Source organism: Cinclus cinclus, chromosome 5 (assembly GCF_963662255.1).
Source record: "Cinclus cinclus chromosome 5, bCinCin1.1, whole genome shotgun sequence".
Lineage (NCBI taxonomy): Eukaryota > Metazoa > Chordata > Aves > Passeriformes > Cinclidae > Cinclus > Cinclus cinclus.
In genome coordinates this window covers 17,955,526-17,971,548 of record NC_085050.1, presented here as the reverse complement: position 1 = coordinate 17,971,548, position 16,023 = coordinate 17,955,526, and the positions used below count along the sequence as shown (strand labels likewise).

Sequence of the window (16,023 nt, the reverse complement as noted above, 5' to 3'; positions counted from 1 at the left end):
GTGTAACCCTTTCAGTGTCTGTCTGCAGGATGTAAAGCCATACTTACAGTGCTCCTCAAATATGTGTACTTTGTCTCTAAGGGTAATTGGACATTGCAACATTCCACTGATGTTAAGCAGCAGTCCTTAAGAACAAAAGTTATATAAATAGTTAAGTGTATTAGGGACATGAAGCAGTAAAAAGTTTTTATTTTGTTATTTTGTTCAGCATTAAAATTCCTCATTATCTGAAAAAAACCCAAGAGTTTAAGAGTTCGAAAGAGTGTTAAGCTGTTCCCAGCAATTGTAACTGACTGCATTACTGACTCACTTTTTGTGACAGTCAGAAGATAAATAGCTGTAGAAACTAAAATCTCCAGGATAATGTACAGGATTTCTTCCTCCAATGCCTGAATGTCCTATGAAGTAGCGTTTTGTTTGAAATATATTTTTTCCATCTTTCACAGACTGATCCTGCACAGAGCTAAATATCAGTTCAGTCAGAACTGAGGCAAGCAAATAAGAAGGTCAAGACTTCATGTGTTGAGCTCAAAAATGTTTAGCATCTTTTACTGTTTCCCTGTCCTGTGTCTTTCCTGACCCAGAGATGTGAGAATGAGCTTTTTGCTCACAATCCCTTAAGAGCCAGTTAATGCTATTAGTTAATGAAGAACTTGGTCTAAGGTTGAAGCAGTGCTGGATCAAGAGCTTTTTAGTGCTTGATTTGCTGATACTTTTCAGTATGTCTTTTCTGTGAGAGCATACTGATGTACAGCAGAACAATTAGGGCATCTTGGTAATTGTCCTCACACCATTCTCCCTCTTGGATGCTATTTTTAAATTTTTGCAATCACTAAATTCCAGTAAGATACATAGATCTCTGAAAACCTGACTTCCAGTGTGATGCCGTTGCTGCAATACTGGCCCTCTCTCTCTTCTAGCAAATGTGTATTCTAGCTACATCTTTAGCTTTCTCTCAGGAGCACAAGACTTCAAAGCAAGGAGACTTGTAAGAAAAACCCATTGTTGCTGCACTAGGTGAAAGTAATTAAATATTGTCAGTATCTTCCTCGGATGTTGCTTTAATTGATATTTTTGTGCTATTTTAATGATGTGGTTTTTTTCCCAGTAAATTTAACTTGTGGTTTTTGTGGACTCTACCTTAGATTTGGAGGGGTGTTTTTGTTTTGTTTTGTAAGACCTGTGTTCTCTTTTTCTACTACTTTAGAAGTGCAGAAATCACAATCAGACATGTTAAGCCTTTTTGGTGTTGGGCTTTGGGGAAGCAAACTGGGAAGGGAATTTTGTGGCAGGAATATGGAGAAGCTGCATTTCACAAACTGATTTTAAATTGTCATACCTAAAGGTGCATTATCTGTGAGAAGGATTCAGTTTGAAAGTATGATGATGTGGTTATTAGAAGAATAATGTTCACTGAATTTGTAAAATGAGCATGTGAAAATGAAAGATTAAGAAGCATCTTTTAGAATGCTGCTTCTTTTCTAAGTGAGAGTATTTTTAAGCATATGGGAATTTGTATAATAAAGACAGTGGAATTTCTTTAATCCCTATGAGCTCAGGAATGTATTTCAAAATCTTAACTGAGATGAAATTGAAAATCTGCTACATTTCTAAAAGCATTTTGTTAACCAGCTTCTGTTTTGTAGTTTGCTTTCTAAATTATGCAGTTTAATTTATTTGCAAACCAGTCTTTTGTTGCTGCCTGGATTAACATCACAACATGGTTAAACTATATTAATAAATTTTGTTATCTTTAATAAACGCCTTTCATTATATATTTGTTCTACCTGCTTGTTTCCTTTTCTCTTCTTACTATTAGATGAATGATAGCCATGGGGTGGTGTTTTGAGTTGTGTTAAATTCAAAAAGTAAAGCCTTATTAAGTGAGAGTTTTAAGTCTGAAAATTATCTTACTTAAATCTTTTCACTGTCATTTCTCCCAGCCCAAACTGACTTTGTTCCTACAGTTTTGTATGAAGTAACACACTCAGTATTTTTTTGCTCTGAAAATGATATTTCTCTCTGATCTGCTGACTTTATCATCATAAGTCTAAGCAGCATTATAACTTTTGTATATAACTTTGTTACTAACAGGCACAGACTGGAGTTATGCAAGTAGAATAACATAATGGATCAGAAATTCAACAGAGAGATTTCTGTACTTTCCCTTATTTCTAGGGGAAGTCCACTACCAAGGTCGTGCAACACAACACCCAACACTGGTAACAGTATAGAGACCTTTCTGCTTTTCAACTTGGCACCTAACTACAGAATAGTGTCTCATGAGAGGCAAATTCTTACTTTTTTCCTTTAGTATCTAACAATCCCTTAAAAGACCGTTGCAGTGCACAGATTCTTTAGCCCACACTCTATCCATCTGCACTCTTGCTGACCTGTATTCAACTCCCAAATTGCATAAAAGGGAATCTTTTTCCTTCAAGGAAACACTCACAATGTTGAGTTGATGCTGGTTTTATTGATGGGCTTACATAAAGGAAGCTCTACAAAAGTGATATGCATTGCATAGAGGAGCAAGCAAATGGGAATCCTTTAGCCATATATCTTAGGGGGCAATAGCACAGCCTGAGTTACTTTGTGCTGCCTGGGCTGTAGCTGGCATTTTGGACTTCACCTAAGCCTGGTTCTATGTTCTTTTGTTGAGCCCTCTCTTCTTCTTGTCCATAACCTCAGGCAGTTTCTCTTCCCACAAGTTCTTGTTGCTTATCCCAATCACACAGCAAGCCAGGCGTTTCCCAGCATTTCCATTTTCTAAACTGGCCTTGTTATTGCCCTTGCCCATGTCATCTTCCTGCTCGTGGATCACAACAGATCTGCCCATGATGGAATATGGACCAAAGACTGTTGCAAACAGGTTTGTTTTGTATTTTCTGATTTTGCCTTCTTTAGGAAGAAAGTTGCCAAAATCTCCTGGGTGACGAGGGTGATTCACTCTGAAAGGGTTGTAGTGTCCCCCTGTAGAATCACAGCCATTGCTGAGGTCTCCAAGCTCGTGGATGTGTATAGCTCTGCTAGACTGATTGCTATCCAATGGAAACCCATCCAAGTAAAAAATGGCTTCCAATCTTCCATACGAGTAAAGCTGCCTGAATAAGACTTGTCCAGTCACTTGTGGCTTGTCAGCATCTATTTTGGAGCTGGGCTTCATTTCACAAGTGGCATAAATCATCCCATCAGTCTCGTTATCACGTGCTACTGGGTACAGCAAATTCTGCCAGAGGTCATTCACTTGTTTCTGTATTTCATGCAATGATTCCTGGAGTGGGTCAGTTTCCTTGTCTGTCATGACACCAGACACAGCGAGCCCAGAGACCAGAGAAAGAATCAGGAACATCTTGGCAATTTTGAGCCTGCAAAACATACAGATTAGTATCTGTGGACTGCTACTTGCTAAACCAGTCCAATGTGATGAACTGAAACAATCAGAATGCATATGTGTATTTAAACACATACAACTGGCAGCCATGACTAAAAGAAATTCTAGTGATTATGTATTTTAAATTAGATCTTGATCTCAAAAACTGCCTCTGTTTCCCAGCAGGAAGCAAGCAAGCAAGCCAAAATGTTTTTAAATCTATTTCTAAGTTTATATTTTTGTATTGTAGAAAAGTAGGCTTTTCTACTTCCAACAAATTCCAGCAAGACAGTTTGCCAGTTTTTTCTTGGTCCAGCCACTTAACCACTAGTTAGGCATTACAAACAAAAAGTAAAAATCCAACAAGCGATTACCTGGCAGAACCCCTCAGTAGTAGCTCTTCGCCTCTGCTCCTCTAAACGAAGATGTGATCGGACAGAAGGCCAGAGCTGCTGGAAGGTGATGCTTACAGAAACTGCGTGTTTGTGTAGAAATTAGGTAACGCTGGCTCTGTGGAGGCGGGAGAACTGTGGGAGGGGAGGGAGGCGGAGACGGAGGGAAGAAGGAAGGGAGGGGAGAAAGTTCTAGGCATTTTTGTTTTGACAGGGTGAATGTTTGATCCTTTCCTGGTGAGTTTGTTAGTCTGGCTTTCGGTCCTCATCGGCATTTCAGAAAAAGGAAAAAAAAAAAGGAAAAAGGCCATAAAACTTTGAAATTAATCTGCCTTTTGGTGACTTTGTGCACTCATCTAAAACAAGTGGACTTCAGCAGGCAGGGGAGAGGATGGAGCTTTATTAAGGCACAATTGGACAGTTTGCTCACTTGGGTGCTGATTGTGTGGAGCTAGCTTGCATTTTTATTTCTTCATTAATCAAAATGAAAAATGGTGCTTGAGCAACATAAACTGTTTTATATGGATGTATACAAAAGTTTTTGTGGATTTGGAAACAGTTTAAACTCTAATTGTTGAGGTACATGTCAATGATGCCTCTCTGAAGTTTTAGGATTAGTTAGCATCTCCTCTGCTGCTTTACTCACCAAGATACCTACTCCACTGCAGCCCTTCTTTTTTTTTTTTTTTTTTTTTTTTTTTTTTTTTTTTTTTTTTTACTAGCAGTGATTTCTTTCCTAAGAGAGAAGTAAGTGGTACTGAGGCAGTGCAACATCAGACACATCAGACTGAGGTGCAGAGAAATTGCTCAGAAGCTGGCTGGAGCATGGGGAGTTCACATGTTCTTGATCATCCCATGAGCTAAGAAATGCTCTCCTCTCAGAGGCGTTTCCCTGCCCACAGCACTTCGCACTGATGTAGCTGAAATGTGGATTTGTTTGCAACAGGGTGAGATTTTTGTGGAGAGAAAAGAGTAGTTCTTAGTACTACAGAACAATTCTCAATGCAAGAAAACTGCAAAGAAAATCCCTTTTCCCAGTTCACATATTCTGCCAGCCAGGTAAATAATGGGACTGTCAGCTTCTGCAATGGTAAAATTGTGTGTGTTAATCTCACTGGTATCATATACCACATCAGATCCAAGATATTCAGTTATGTGAGAGAGACAATTTTTTTTCTTTATGTATGAGGTAGAGTAGAGCTAAAGGAATGTCAACTATTCGGATCATTAGCCAGGGAAATACAGAATTAACTAACTTCATTTCTGAATATTATTGAATATTATATCATTAAATATTTTTGGATAGTGAATGTGTTACCTTAGGTCTGGGGTTCAGTTCCTAATCTGTGAAACAAGACAATTGGTATTTCTTCAGGGTATTTACAAGTTTTTTCAGTTCACTGTGCTCCTGGGCACTGTGAAGCGTTCAGTGGGAGCTGAACTCTCAGAGAAGACAAGCACCGGGATTGTCCATCACCCCAAGGCTAACACTGCCTCCTTTGCAGCTCTTCCAACTTCATTTACTGGCAGTCTCTGAGCTGGAAAGGCCATATTTGCAGTGTGATAATACTATGAAATTGTTTGGGTTCAAAGCATTTGAAAGTTTATAATCAAATTTTATAAAGAGACACAAAAAATGTTCAGCTAAGACTAGCAAATGCAAAGGTTTAAGTTTGTAAAATACAGGAAGCAAATATGCAGTCTAGGTACTATTAGAAAAAATTACTTCTTAGCAGCATAAACCATTATTAAGGGGTCACAACAAATGGAAAGAAGAAAGGAGCATCATTCATTGTTTACAAATGTAGTCACAAAGCAGTGAACTGAATTCAGTAGTAAACTCAGCTGAGTTTAATGCTTTTGCAAGGAAATTCCTGAGCCACAGTCAGCACTCCGAGAAGAGAATTGTAATTGTAAAGTTTTAATTGAATTATAAGGCATTTTGAAATATGTACTAGGGACAGAATTTTAGCTGGCTTAAATACAGCAATGTTTCTGACTTCAGTGGCATTTGTGCTGTCAACACCAGCTGGGATCCTGTCCCTGGAAAAACCTACTTGCTGCTCTTTTTTGATGTACTGCACATGAGGGAGGGAAGCAGAAATGCAGAAGGTGTAAAGGAGAAGATCAAAGGGACAGAAAAGACTTCAGCAAAGTGAAATGATGTATTTGTAGTGCTCTGCACTTCAGAGAATGGAAAGGAAATAGTAGCTGTGGGCTGCTGTCAGAAAGATGTATTTTAAAAAGGAGAAGGGCCGATAACTACCAGGAATGCAATTGCCAGGGTGATTTGGCATTCTTTTTGAGTATGAAAGATGGTGTATCATTAAAGTCTGTTCTTACCCAATGACTGTGTTTTAATTTTCTGGTTATAAGCAAATAATGGGCTTGACAGCCTTTAAACCAGACAGCAGTTACTGGGAGGAAAGCCCACAGTGACCTGACCATGCACTTGTGTTACAATCACTGCTCTAAAAAAATAGACCTCTGCTTTTGTTCCAGTTCTACGAGATCTTTTGTATCCTGAATTTCAAGCAATGTCCTGAAGTTTCCTGGGCTATACAAGACAGACTAGTCAAAAAAACTTCTGCAAGGCTCTCTAGACTGCATAGGAAAAAATTCATTTTACAGTGAGCTTTATACGAGACTGCTGAAAAGCTCCTAGTCCATGCTGTGACCTTCAGTGTTGCTTGGTTGGTGGGCTTGTTTTGCAACAACACCATTCCTATTGCATTACTCTGCTCTTTGACTTAATGTTGTTTGATTTGTCCAGCACAGAGTTAAACATAATAAGGAAAACACTGCATAGGAGAGAATCCTTTTATAGCAAGCTGTTGCCTTTTTGTTGGATCTGCTCTCATTGTTTTTTTGATAGAATGGTTCTCCATAAGAACAACAGCCAGAGAAGGAAACTTTTATGTCTTTGGGAATGAGTGATGGAGCTGACTATTTTTCTCCACATATGGCAGAGGCTGGAGCACCTGAAAGAAAGGGGACATTTGTAGTCTGAGGGTAACAGTCAAGATCCTTGGGCACCTGCTCTGCTCCTTTGGTTTGGGCACTTTCTGTCATTTCTGAGTCATGGGAGCCAGTTATGCTGGTGGATCATCAGGCAAGCAGCAGGTTGCATGCAGCATTTATTGGTGCGTAGAGTTAGAGACTGCAAGGCAGCAAAACTTCCATGTATTGCATTAGGTGAGGTGTCGAGTGTCCTGTGTACCCCAGCCCTGTGTGACATCTGGCACTTCCCAGAACCTGCACGAGGGGCTGCAGCCAAAGCCTGCAGTGCTGGCTTTCATCTGTAGCACTGCAGGCAGTGCTGTCAGGGAGTGCAGGACAGGGAAAGCAGCAGTGCAGGCAGCAGTGCAGGACAGGGAAAGCAGCAGTGCAGGCAGGGTGGCTGTGAAGGCGCTGTGGCTTTGGCTGTTCCCTGCCTGTCCTGCTGTCCCACACAGCCCCTGAACCTCCCCTGACCTCTCTGGTGCTCACGGGGGGAGCTCCGCCCGGCTGAGCTGTTTCAGCCTTTTCACCCGCGTGGGGAAGACAGGGCTGGCACTGGGCTGTGGGCAGGACCACATCCTGCCGGAATTATGATGGAGGAACTGCTCTTCAATTCCTATGGAGAAAAAAAAAAAAGAAAATTAAACATTTTGCTGTAGCAAATGGAAAGTCTGTTGCTGGTCATGACTTTTTCTTCCTGTTTAATCCTGTTCCTTGACTTGGTATTTCTATTTAAAGAAATAAAAATATTTACTGCCTGAGATAAGCATCCATTTATAATATTCTTACAAAAGATCTATGAGCATTTCCAACTTTTCATTACCCATAAGAAAACTTAAATAAATAAACAAAAGGGAAACAGCACTGTTCTTTCTGGGGAATAATTTCTCTTGCAAATAGAAGCTCATGCAACTGTCAAGCTACTCTGAGTCAGGCAATTTGAAAAATTCTTTAAATTCTTCCTCTTTAATAGCTCGTGAAGAAATCATTTTATGAGAGTGAGGGAAGAGATGATCTGTAAGTAAGCTTTCAGAACAAGCTGCATTCAGAAACTCATTTCAAGTCTGTCAGCCTAATTTAACAGGATTTCATCTTCACATGTGAATATAAAATATAAATATGTAATGTAAGAAGTAGGGATGGAGCCCAGCTATTAGATAATTTAGGTTATTATTTGTGTTTGCATTTATTCCCTGATATTTTATAAAATGTTTATCCTTTTCTCTTTGTAGCATTAATCTGATGAGGGGTTTGCTGTTTGAGATGAGACAAGTAATAAACATGAGAATTTTTTCAAGTTCAGTGCCCAATGGCCACAAATGGAAATATCTAGGGGTTTTTTAAATTTCAAAGTTCACATTGCACACATTTTGCATATTTGCACAACTTCAGCTCTGTGCATAGCTTCATGTTGGAGCTCAGGAGCCATAGGAACACTGGGCTATTAGGTCAGATGTATGAGCAGTGGTTATCTACAAATAACTAAACACAAATAAATTTGTCTTTTATGACATTTAATAGCACCTGTCTCAGTAGTCTAATGATCCTCACAGATTACCTGACCATGATTTTTACATATTTCTATCCTTAGTGTACTAAAAATACACAGTCATTGCTAACAGGCCACTATGCCTTCTGTTTGTGTGTGTCATCACCCCTGGGTTTGTATCTGTATTATGGTCTGAGAGGGATTTAGAGACACCAGACCAAACCTTACCAATCAAGACTTACTAAATCAAAACTTAGGCTTCTCTATCCTGTTTTTAAAACTTGTTGGGGGTTGGTTCTCTCCCTTTTCCCTCTGTGGAATTTTCCCCATTGCCATGCTAAGATACCTGTTGACTGGGCCCTGGTGACAAGGGGGAGGGGAGAGAAGAGGGAAACCCCTCGATATCCAAACATCCAGAAGAGCAGACGGAAGGCTCTGGCTCTCCCCATTTTTTTCCCCCGCGGAGTTCGGACGAGAAGGACGATCGGTGCCTGTGTCCCATTCCTGCCATCCCAGCATCGGGAGCCATCCTCACTGCTGTCAGACCCTGCCCTGCTGCCTTCTCGCTGTAACCTGCCACCATCCAGCACTCTGCTGAGCACCAGAACCCACACTGTGAGCGGAGAGCTCTCTCTCCATCTCTCTCTCCCCCTGGGACAGCGCTGCCATCACCCCCAGCCCTCCTGCGGCTCTGCGGGACCCGCCCGCCCCCAGCACCGGGAACTGCAGCTCAGGGAAAAGGTGCCTGCAGCCAAAAAACACTGGGACTGAGTTACTGTTCTGTTTGTGGGTAATTTCATAGCTGTTGTTGTTCTTGTTTGTCTTGTTAGATACACTAGTAAAGAACTGTTATTCCTACCCCCGTATCTTTGCCTGAGAGCTCCCTTAATTTCAAAATCATAATAATCTGTAGGAAGGAAGGATCACATTTTTCAGTTCAAAGGGAGGCTTCTGCTTTCCTTAGCAAACACCTGTCTTTCAAACTAGGACAAAACTCATAATTGCTGAAGAATCTGCCATCAACTGTGTCTTAGACGGTCCTTCCTCTTACCTCTGGTCTTCCATCTCTGTAGCCTTGTTCTCACTGCATGGAACCATTGTTTTGGTTGTACTCACCACAGACACAGGGGGCAGATTATTCTCTTATTTGCAGCAGCCTCAGGAAGACTCGAGAGTTTAACTCTGTACTGATGGCTCTTCCATCTTTCTGCTAAACATTTCCAATTACTTTAAGCTTCTCTTCTAAATTTTGTGGGCTCCTGTGTTAAGTAAACCACCTTTTCCTATGGACTGGGCACTTCCTGGAAGAGAAGTCACAAAAATCCCAGTGTGCCAGACAAACAGCAAGAACTACCTCCATGCTTGTCATGCAGACTATATTATTCTCTACATCATAATGAGATCTTTGCCTGACCCTTTCCTGCACAACTGCTGCTTATGCAATTACTTCCATTTTATATTTTAGTATCTGCTATTTCTGCCAGGTATGGGATTTTACGATTGTCTTAATAGAGTTACCTCCTTTATTTTTATTTTCCCTGCCTCTTATTTCTCCAGTTTGTCACAGACATTTTGAATTCTAATCCTTCCTCACAGTGAGTTTACAGCTGTGAATTTAATCAGTTTACTTTTTGTTCTGTCATTCATGTCATTAACAGGAGGGCTGAATAAAGCTGAATAGACAAACTTCTGCACCCAAGACAAGTTGCGTTCCCTATTGGGAACTGAATGATTTCCAAACTGGCACAGATTTCCCTCCATCCCCATACCTGCTTTATAAGAGTGTGATCAAGATTGGCTTGTATGTAAGAATGTCCCATGAGATATTAGTTGAGATATTCAGCAAAGTTCATTCAGATAATCACCTACTCCTTCTCTGTGTGCAAGACTGATTATTTTGCTATAGAAAGGAAATAAAAAGTTCCTGTTTGCTTTCATCCATTTCCTTTTCTGACATTCTATCCATTCCCTTTCAGGTACACTTTCAGAATGCAAGAAGTTTGCCTCTTTTAGATGTTTTTCTGTGGCTGTGAATCCTGGATTAAGCCACACTTGTCATTACAGAATTTTCAGACTTCATAGGAACAAAAATCATTTGCTGGCTCTATCTCAAAGAATCTTCATTACTGTTATTATCCTGGGAAAAGCAAAATATCTTTGAAGAGTTGCCTGGCACTAAGTGGTGTCTGAAACCTTGAGCATACAAAAATAACAAAAACTAACAAAAAGCCACCATTTAAGTACACACATTGCTTTCTCCCTTCTTCCAAAAGAGCCAATAGAAGCAAGGATTAGGTTAATTCATGCTAGCTAGAAAAAATAAATTTCCAGAGGTTCCCATTTCTGACCCTCTTATTTCTTGCAAGCAGCACTTGTTTGTGAAAGTCTCCCAGTTCACCCATATTCCCCACCACTTCATTACAGTTGCCAGTACTGAAGGCATACCTTGCCAAAACCGGGAAAATTAAACTCATTCTTAAGTTTGCATTTAAATGTAGAATCATAGGTGCTTGTCAAGTCACTAAATGAATAAAGTGAAACACCCTAATGCTTTATTTACAAATTCAGGAGGATCCTGGTTCTCCCATGGCTCATATCAGAGACCCTGATAACTCTTAAATCCTTGGAGGCACCTGCAGGCACCGTGGGCTCTGCTCTGCACTAGAGCTCAACAGAACCTGAGGGCAGTCATGTTCCAGGAGGACAAAAGCCCACCTGGCTTTAACACCTGGAGCAGCTCCTGTTCTGGTGAGAGCCCAGCAAAGGGCTCTCTGTGTGGAGGCAGGGGCTGTTGAGTGGCAGCCCTGGTTGGAGACAACCGTGGGCTCTTGCTGGAGTCAACACTCAGCAGCATCCAGGAGGATCCTCATCCTTGAACTCAGCAAGGTGCAGGAGAGCCCTTGATCTCCTGGAGGCTTTCTCAGAGCAGCTATTTCACCTCAGATGGTGTGGTATGCTACTGTAGAATAAACAGTAACAAAAAGCTATGGGTTATCTATGTTGGATACCCACCTCCATTGAAAACTGAGTGTAGTTCAGGACCTGAGCCACTGAGTACTTTTCAAAACAGTTTGTTGTAAAACCTTTGAATTTGTACTTTAAGAACAGCAGACATTATAAAATTTGAAAAATGCAACCTTTTGCCGAATAAAAATAGTTTTTATGGTAAAGTGGCTTCCCACCTTTTCAGCCATATTTATCCCAGTGGTTGACTTTTGCAAGAATAACTGAAACCCTGAGAGGCTGATGAATTTTAACAATGTGTGTTCATTATATCCAATTTTGTTCTCTCAGTGAAAACACAGACTCCTAAATCCTATTTACACTCTGAAATTGCAGAGGTTCCAGCCCTCATCTGACCTTAACACCTCTTAGTTTTGTGCAGCTTTTGTAAGCCTGTGCACATGTTTAAATTCTTCCATGGCAAATGGTTTTGGAGATCAGATGTTCAGGATTAAGAACACAACCTGGTTTTGCCTTGTTTAAAATCATTTTGACATTTTAGTGGAAGTCATTAAGATTTTTTTTCTTGTACTCTCAAATGGGCCACAGTATGAGTGAGCCATTTTTAGGAAAATTGCATTAAAAATATATGAATCGCTAAATTGAAATAAATTCGAAATTACTCACCTTGAGAGTGTTAACAAACATTTTGAAAACTCTGAAGGTTTTATCTGAGGTAAATATTTGTACCTGAATTCCTCCCCTGAGAAGATTAATTAGCAAATAAATAAATTATTAAAGTCATGGGCCATTCTGAGTAAAACCATGTAGGAATAGTCACTTCTAGCTGAAGATGCTCTTAGTATTTTTTATATTTACATTTTTTTTCTTCCTTTCTTTTAGCTGTGGAATGGAACAAAAAAACTCCCCAAATGGTGCCAGGTTTAAGGATCTGCACAGAGGTGCAGCATGGTTCTGTGGGTTCTGATCTCCAACCAGGAGAATCTCACTAGTTTCAGCCCAGCAGCACAAATGATTCGAGCATCTCTGAAACTGGATGTTTGGCTCTAGAAAAACAGAGGATAGATAGGAGGCAAACACATGAAGGCACTCTGATTTTATCAGCTCCTGTGTCTGCATTAACAGGCAAGACTGAGAATGCCACCTGCTTACAGAAAGGCTTTCAGCTCATAGGGCATGGAGTTCTTAATAGTATTCCATTAGATATAATGAGGTACGCTGGTGCAGATTTCCCCCCTGAAGTTTGCACACATTTGTACAAAATAAGACTCCTGCTGGGATGTTTTATGAATGTGGAGTCTTTCAGTTCCAGTTAAATAGGATAACCAGCTGTTTTCCAGGGCACATGAAGAAATTCTTGGATTGGTTGTTGTTGCTACTCCCAGCATTAGCATGCATGCAAGCAAAAAAAAAAAAAAAAAAAAAAAAAAAAAAAAAGAACAAAAACACAGAAATATTTTACTGTAACCTTGAAGGGAAGGCAGTCCTTTGCATCAGAAACTGTTCTAATAGATGCAGGGGGAATAAAGGGATACAACTCCATTTTCTTTGTCCCTTGATTTTGTTACAAACCTTCTTTCCATCTTCAGCCTCCATGTCTCCCTCCCCTGAGTTGTTATCTGTCTTGTCACTTGCAAGACTTTATTCCCCAAACCTGCAGATGTTATTAAATTTGAGGATTATAAGGTTATGCAGGATGTGGTAGAAACCAGATATGGGTTGGATGTTTTTATTGGAGGATTACCAAATTTTGTTAACAGAAGTATACTTGAGTAATTCTACTGAAGATCTGCTATGCTTGTTATGAACATCCTGAAGCAGATTCAGATTGTGGCAAGGCCCAGGTCTCTTACCATGCCAAGAACAGGTTGTGTTCATGATGTGTAAAGCTGGATCAGTGCAAAGATGTATAATGGTTTCACTGGAAAAAGTGTAATGGTTGTGGCAGAGGTATCTCACCATAAAAATCCAAAATATCCCATTGATTTGCTCACTTCAGAATCCTTTTCCACTGCTGGTACATGTTACAGGCAACAAAGTAAAATCAATATACAAGGGGTGCATTTCAATGTTAGTTTCAAATACAGTGAAAATATTTCATGCTTTTTGTAGCTTTTTATAACTTTCATATTCCTAGTATATGACACTAAAATCTTAAGCAAACTTGTTGATCCTAAGGCATGAGATTATGATGACATTAACTCTTGTGAATGTCACTGTACTGGTGTGTTTGTGAGTGAGGGGCTAACTCAAGCTAGTGAGCTTGAAGCAAGAAATCAGATGAGAATGTTGATGAAGAACATAGAAATAATCTGACCCTGGGGACACCATTTTCTCACAGTGATGAACTTGCCCAACTAAGGTCACCCAAAAGCTACTGAGGAGGAAACTTCTACTCTTCTTCCAAAAGGAAGGTGAGTCAGGAAATTTCCAGAAACTATGAACAGTTTGCATAACAACTTGTACCCTGCTGTGGTGTGTACCCTGGTAGGAAGCTGTACCCTCATACCCATGCAGCCATTTGCTCCCCTGCAGTAGGAGGGCAGAGATAATTGGAGGGGAAAAAGCAAGAAAACCCATGAGATGAGATAAAGACAGTTTAGGTGGAGGTAGGAAATAGGGGCACAGACAACCTGTGATAAAAAAGCAGTCACAGCTCACCAGCAGACCATAGCCCAATGCTGCAGGCAACAGAATCTTTGGAATCGCTTAGGTCCTCTGTTTATTGCTGAGCATGTTGCCACAGGGTATGGAATATCCCTGGGGTCAGTTGGGGTCAGCTGTGCTGGCTGTGTCCCCCCCAGATCCTTGTGCACCCCAGCCTCCTTTTGCTGGTAGTGTGGGATGAGGCAGAAAAGATCTCTGTTGTAAGCACTGCTGTGCAGTGGCTAAAACGTCTTTGTGTTATCAACAGTGCTCTGGCCATAAGTACAAACAAAAGCACCATACAAGCTATTTTGAGGAAAATTAGCTCTATCTCAACCAAACCCAATACCCTTGCAAGACTGGATGCTGACATAGCCCTTTACAGAGAGGGAAAAGAGAAAACGGATTTGTGTCATAGCTAATGTGGTTTGCAATTCCAAGAGAAAAGTGACAAGTATTGAGTAAGGAGTCTGTGTTGTACTTCCAGGTACACCTTTCCTTCTGATACAGGGCTGAATTACTGGTGCTGAGATAATGAAATCCACTTGATTTATATGAGCAGACTCCTAATCACTTAATAAACCACTCGAAAAGTTATTTGGTAGAGTAGAAAATTATTAACTGGCTGAAGATCCAGCAAGGAGCAGCTGCTTCATAGTGAAAATTGACTGGGAGAACTGGCCCAAGAATGCTCATGTTCAATGCCAGAAAAATTATTTTTCCTAGTTTTAAAGTTATTCCCTTCTGGGATCTACAAGGAAAGGGAAAATTCATGCCCATGTATATAACTTGAAATTGCAATTAATAGCATAAATACATTTGCTGTTTATACTACAGTTCCATATTTCCTACCTGTGAATTAGCCATAATCCTGTTCCACTCTGAATCCCATCATCAGTTTGAGCTTTTCATGGACTCATAGAATAACCTGTGTTGGAAGGGAGTCACAAGGACTGACAAAGTCCAACTCCTGGCCCTTCACAGGAAACTCCAAGAATTCCACCATATGCCTGAGAGCATTGTCCAAATGCATCTGGAACTCTCTCAGATTTGGTGCTGTGATCACTTCCCTGGAAAGCCTGTTCCAGTGCCCAACCATCCTCAGGGTGAAGAGCCTTTTCTTGACATCCAACCTAAACCTCTTGGTTGAAATGGCTATGAAGTTTCCCCTGAGTGTGGCTATTCAGTTTATTAAAATCCACTTGTCTGTTTCTGCAGGAAGGATGAGTATCTTTTGCCTTGACTATGGATATTTACTCATGTTTCTAACTGGATCTAAGGTGGCACAGTAGGATTCTTTGGAGTCTTTTTGATCTAATGGGTAGCTGTTAATGTCAGGATTGCTCTCACAATACCCATCTACGTGAGGACTTTAAAATCAGCTTTGGGAGAGTTCAACTTGAATTCCCCTATGACATTTAGATTTAAGAAACTTCACATGAAAGGGTAGAATAGAGCATGCACACTGTATGTAATCACACAGTTCATAGTTACATAGTTCCTCATTATAGCCCTATAGTCTCATTTTTCAGACAGCAGAAGAGAATCTCTGTGTTCTGAGCACTTCTGCTGTGGTGTCACTACATAGTTTGGTAATTGGTGTATGTAGCTTCATCAAAGAATATTGTCACGTCATAAAAGGAAATATGGTCTGGTCCCAAGATTAAAACACAGATTCAGATTCTGGAAGCATCTTAGTCTCTTCTTGACATGGAATAAGGAGTCTAGCCTCCTCTTACCTCAAATTTGCCCTTTTTCAAAATATTTGATAACGATGATTCACTTCCTCATGGGGGTACTTTGAAGCTTAGATGAAGTCTGAGTTGTTTCTGACACTGAGAAAATTGATGTCAGGGACTGCAATATTGCAATACTTATCTTTCAAGGCTAAGATAAATAATTGTCCCCAAATGAAAAGCTATTTTCTCTGCAAATTTTTTGCCCTTTCTATAATATTCTTTGAGCTAGTAGAGTCCAAACTTAATGCAGACAACAGAGAAGACAGTGGACATTGCTTGCTTAAGTAAACAGCAGCCAGAGCCCAAATTATTAGTAAATACCAAGGCTTCATTTAGGTTGAATAACGCTGCAATCCAACAAATAAATGAGCCATCAAGTTTGAATTTATGTAGCATGCGAAACACATTAAAGCCATCTGA

General features: G+C 40.3%; 1 protein-coding gene across 1 annotated transcript; it reads right to left on the bottom strand.

The window, feature by feature from the left end:
• Window positions 1-2,644: 2,644 nt before the first annotated feature.
• SOD3 (superoxide dismutase 3) lies at window positions 2,645-3,352 on the bottom strand. The gene has a single exon (XM_062493428.1). The coding sequence runs from the start codon at window positions 3,350-3,352 to the stop codon at window positions 2,645-2,647; it is 708 nt and encodes a 235-aa protein (XP_062349412.1).
• Window positions 3,353-16,023: the final 12,671 nt, after the last annotated feature.